Genomic DNA, 5,418 nt, shown 5'->3' with positions numbered 1-5,418 from the left:
TTGGATGGTTGATACTTGATAGTCCATCATATGAATGGGCCTACGTACACTACGCAGCTCTGTTGGTTTGTAATCTGATCTTCTAAAAAAATGCACTTACAATATCAATTTCTCTGTGACCTAATACTCTAGATATACTTGTATGTTCTTGAAAAAAAAAAATGAATGTACTCTAAGGAGCATTTACAATCATTTATTTTTTAATTTTCTATAATTTTTAAATAAAATTTAATTTTGATACATAGTCGGTATAAAGCAGTTTTACACGTGTATCAAATTACGTAACACCATGTCAGCAAAAATAACTACATTTAACATTTATCACATGAATGATCATCCAAAAGAATAGATGCGATTGGACGACTATATAAAATGTTTTACAGTGTCAATCCATCAAAATTAAACTCTCAGTAGTATATACTAATTGAATTCATAAAACTAAGTAGTTATAAATGTTGAAGAACATACCAAGTAAGCTCCAAAAACATATAAGTATTTCTCCCTAATACGTACAAGGATTTCTCACTAATACCCCTCTAACCTTATTTAACTCTAGCCCTTTTGGACCTAATTGATTGTCATTATTATCATTATCATCATCATTAAGGAAATAAAAAAGGTAAAGTGAGTTATGATATCAGCATGGACACATGGGAGTTGCAAAGTGACCCCACATCACTGCATCTACAGCCAATTTTTTGAATCAAGGTTGATGGATTCTACTATACAGCTTTCATGGATCCCACCACCAATGCCCCCAAGTGCCCAGCCTATAACATTATAGTAGTACTAAGCATAAACAAAAGTTTGTATTCACACTCCAAAAAAAAAAAGCATGTGAGATTCATAAAGTAAAAGAAGAATTAAATAGACAAAATTAAAGGCTAAAAAAGCTAAAAAATGAAAAAAAAAAAAAAAAAAAAAAAAAAAAAAAGAAAGAAAGAAAGCAAATGCACTTGCCACAGTAGTCATGATCTGAGTAGACACGCAAATACTGATGTTTAATCTAACACAAATGACATTGAAGGAGACAACCTTAAGTTCCACAACCAAATTCATATACTGTATAAACTCTGCCATTCTAATTACTATTGAGTAGATGGTACAATTTTTTTGGTCCCTGGAGATGATAAATCTATCTAGCAATGATGTGTTGAATGTTGGATTGTTGACTTTTACACTATGAAATGAAAATAACCAGAACAAGAAGAATATATCAACATTCAATAGAGTTAGAGGATCTGTTTGATGAAGAAAGAGATGGATTCATCTTCTTGACCTTCTTAACACTGAATCATAATAGTTGTACATCAATATTATAGCACAATCAGTAATCACGGTTTCAAAATTAGCACACCCAAAATTTTTCTTGTGTAATTCTAAGAAAATTGGATACCTTTCATGCTTCTTCTGCTTCCCTCATCCTAGGCATGTCTGAATTAAGATAAGAAGGCATGCCAATATGAGCCTCGGAAGAACTTGAAAACTTTCCCTTCTTTGGCCACAACCAGATTTTGGACACTGAAAAGCTCTCACCTTTACTCACACTCCTAATGTTCTTTGCATCCATATCCCCTTCCAATGCAGCCTTCTCAGAATGTTGTTTTCCTTCGGCAGCAAGCCTCAATTTGCAATCACTCCGGTCATGATTCAAGGCTATCCTGAGTTCTGAATTGGCCACAACATACTGATAAGATCCCATTGAAAAACACCTTCTTGCATCCAAATTACTGCTACTTGTCTCTCCTACTACTCCACCCTCCTCACCAGTCTCCACATCCATCTTCCGGAATTTACCGAGCCTTACGGGGAAAATTCCCCTTTTCTCATCATTGATTTCTTCAACCACAACTTTCTTCTGCCTATTTGTACATCCATTTTCACCATCACAAGGCCACCCTTCATCTTCCCTCAAATCATCAAAATCAAACATTGGATTCTCCATCGAAAACCCCGGAGTAAGGAGTGTCCCTCTACAAAGAGGGCAAGTGGAATTCGAAAGAAGCCATGTGTCTATACAACTTATGTGAAACGCGTGGCTGCACATAGGCAACAACCTGAGGTTATCCTTCTCAGAAAACTCACACAGACAAACAGCACAATCAAATGGCTCCTTCAGCCCCACAATCTCCTTATACTGAAAAACCGGAAGCGCGTCGATGAAGGCCTGATCCAAACCAGAATCATGCAGATGGAAAAGCTGCTGTAATTGTCTTTGTAGTGCATCAGAGGTTGAAATCTCGTGGTTTCTATTAGATTGAGCAGATGCAGATGAAGAAGGGTGCTTCATGAGAAATCTAACAAGCAGATGGAGGACACCAGAGATGAAGAATAAAACTGCAAGAATTACTATGATGAAAAGAACAGCAGGACTAATCCTAGTACCAGAAGATGGTGATGAAGATGAAGATGAAGATGAAGATGAAGCTGAAGAAGATGTTGAAGGTGTGGACAAATATGGTGGCGGTAATAGTGGTGGTAGTGGTGGTGGTGGAGGGTAGTAGTAGCTCAAGTAACCATCTTTTTGTTGAATATGGTGGTGAATCCTTGCCATCTTCAAATGGGTGTGCTCAAAAATCCAATTTTGGTGCATGCTTTGATCTGACACACCCCCCCAAATTCCCACACAGATCACAAAGCCCCACCCATAAATAAAGATATGCAATTTAAAGTCTCAAATTCAACCCAACATAAATCCTAGTCACATTTTGACACTATAATAATAATAATAATAATAATACAACAAAAGTTCCCCTAACGAGCTTGCAGCTTTAGGCACTCAGATTCCAAAGAGGCAATAATACAAACATGTATCGTACAGGATTTACAAATCTTTATTATATATATCTGGTGAACGAATCATTTCAGACTGAAGTAACATACAAAAAGTATATATTGATAGACTAATTATAAGACATAAAATTGTATATATAGAATTTTTTTAACTGAAACTCACCCAACAACTGGTGTGTTATAGTTTCAGTTAAAGATGTTGAAGACTTGAAGTTCTAAAAGCGAACTAAGCTATAATGAACTCCATTGGTTCCTTTCCATGCTTTCAAGGTAGCTGAGGAAAAAAAAACCTATGAGAAGGAAGGAATTAAATAAAAAAGTGGACTTTGAGACTCGTTCTCTTGGCTATTATGTGTTTGTCTGTGTGTGATCTAGAAACAATAGAAGGAAAGTGGGGTTTGTGGGAAGAAGGGAAAGAATCCCAAGAGTGAAAGGGTAGCACGGGAAACAGTTCCCAAAGTGAAAGGAGGGTAAAGAAAAGTAATTCTATTAAACGCACTTATTTTTCTCCGCACTTGCCATGGCAGCGCGTGGACCTCATTTTGGAGTTTTTCACCAACAGGATAAGACATTTGAGTAAACAATTTAATTAAATTTTTTTTTAAAAAGATAATTTAAATAATAATAATGAAAAGTAGAAGTATTATGAGAGAAGTCATTTTTTTTAACTTCTCTATAAGCTTTTAAATAACTTCTTAAAAAGTTGTAATTTAGTTTTAAAATTTGAAACAAACATTAATATTATTATTTTTTATAAGTCAAAAATTCAAAAAAATTACTTTTGAAACTTTTCAAACGGACCCTAAATGTGTTAGGCTCATTTTTTTGGATACGAAGGTTTTATGTATGTTGTGTGTTTTGTTATGAAGTTTAGGTGCGTTAGACATTGATGTGATTGGTACGTTCTAAAATTTACAAAGTTGGTACATAAATTAGATCGTCTAATTTGTGTGAGGCTGAAATTTTGAATTGGCATGGTGCTAATTGGACCGTCGGATCACAATAATTATTAAATTTTTTATTTTGTGATAGAGCAAATCGGACCGTCTTGCCTTAAAAAAATTATTTTAAATTGCTAAATGAAAATCAGACTAACCGATTTGTTTGGATATATATAAAACAACCCGTTCCCCAGTTATCATATCTTTCTTTTTCTTCTTGTTTTTCTTCTTCCCTCAGCTCCCTCGAGAGTTCTCTCCTTCTCTAGTTGTATTTTTCTTTGTGTTTCAAAAAATTACAATAAAATTCATTTTGAAGTGAGAAAAAAAAAAGATGATAGAGTTGTGTTAAAAATATATTAGAATAAAGTGATAATTTGATCCTCGAAAATTTTGACCTAGGACTAATTTGTACTTGAAGAAAAAAAAAATTTTCAATTAAGTCTTCTATGATAATAAACGGTGGACATGTATGTCCTTCCGTCAATGGATAGTGCAAAATAAAATAGAGTTGTTCATATATTTTATTATCTACAGTAGTGAATGTCCTATTGCTATCACATGAGCATGGAAGCAATGTAGTTTTGGACAATGAAACATTCATTATCTTGAGTTTTCATATAACATTCATAAACTATTCTCCATTTATAACGAATCTTGCTAAAACAGGTGAAATTTTGCTCTAAAAGTTATTATCTACATAACAATCTTTCATAAATAGACACGTCATAGTAGTTAATGGTATATATAAGCACTGTCGTTAAATTTTACGTGATAAATTGATAGAAGGACATAACGTGTCCACTATTTGCTATCGTGGAGGACTAAATTAGTACTTTTTTTTCTTAAGGGGCTAATTAGTCTGAACTCGAAATCTTCAAAAACCTAATTTTCACTTTACTCTTTTTGTTTATGATCAGATTTTGTTATAATCATCTGAAGGAGTGAAATTTTTATGTGAGAGTCTGTTAGATATTGTTATTCCATTCACAATCTCATTTGAAGAGCTAAAAGGTGTGATTTGTAAAAAGATAAATTCTCAAATATCAAGGAGAGTGTCATATATTTTATATAAGTATCTTATATTAGTATTTAGTGGATTCGTTCAATTTCAAACCAAATATGTAACTGACGAAGCGAGCATGCAAGAGATGTTTTCAATGTATATTGAAAGTCACTTCCAGATGTTGTTCATTGAGTTGTATATTGAGTTCGAACAATCTGAAGTCGACCAAAATATTGAACGAAAAGATCACAATAGTGATAGTATGGATGAGTTTGAAAGCAACTACGAGTTCGTTGGTCCAAATGGAGATGAAAATCAAGCTAACGGCACTATGGAGGCAGAAGTAGCAAATGCCTAGCAAACCAACATCCGTTTGAAGAGCCATCTTTCATGTGCGCGTTGAATTTGGAGGCCATATATATACCGGAGTTTCCTGAATATATGAATGCAGGTACGTAATTTAGATATTTATACAAGAGATTAGAATTTTGTTATTTGTTATCGATTAATAAGTTATGTGATATGTGAAAATATAATTAATTAGCATTTGTTTATGACTTTATTTGGTTAAATTTAAGATAAGGTTGTATTTTATTATTTATTTGGTTAAATTTAATTAGCATTTATTTACGTATTTATGTATTTATTTGGTTAAAATTGAGATAATTACTTAATTATAAA

The 5,418-nt window shown here is 33.3% G+C and overlaps 1 protein-coding gene across 4 annotated transcripts in view; it reads right to left on the bottom strand.

The window, feature by feature from the left end:
• LOC107643998 (RING-H2 finger protein ATL46-like) overlaps window positions 1–3,341 on the bottom strand; it is a 6,487-nt gene extending 3,146 nt beyond the window's left edge. Inside the window, exons 1-2 of one of the 4 annotated variants that reach the window (XM_016347762.2) lie at window positions 1,397–3,341; window positions 298–770 (exon numbers count right to left, since the gene is read on the bottom strand). In XM_016347762.2, coding sequence (XP_016203248.1) covers window positions 1,400–2,593 — 1,194 coding nt within the window. In that variant the 5' untranslated portion in view covers window positions 2,594–3,341 and the 3' untranslated portion in view covers window positions 298–770; window positions 1,397–1,399. Of the gene's footprint in view, window positions 1–297; window positions 771–927 lie in introns of those variants that run through there. The other 3 variants (XM_016347764.2, XM_021124398.1, XM_016347763.2) reach the window with 3 other exon arrangements.

Source organism: Arachis ipaensis, chromosome B05 (genome assembly GCF_000816755.2).
Source record: "Arachis ipaensis cultivar K30076 chromosome B05, Araip1.1, whole genome shotgun sequence".
Taxonomy (NCBI): Eukaryota; Viridiplantae; Streptophyta; class Magnoliopsida; order Fabales; family Fabaceae; genus Arachis; species Arachis ipaensis.
Note: the sequence above shows the minus strand (reverse complement) of the source record. Positions and strands in the feature narration are given on the sequence as shown.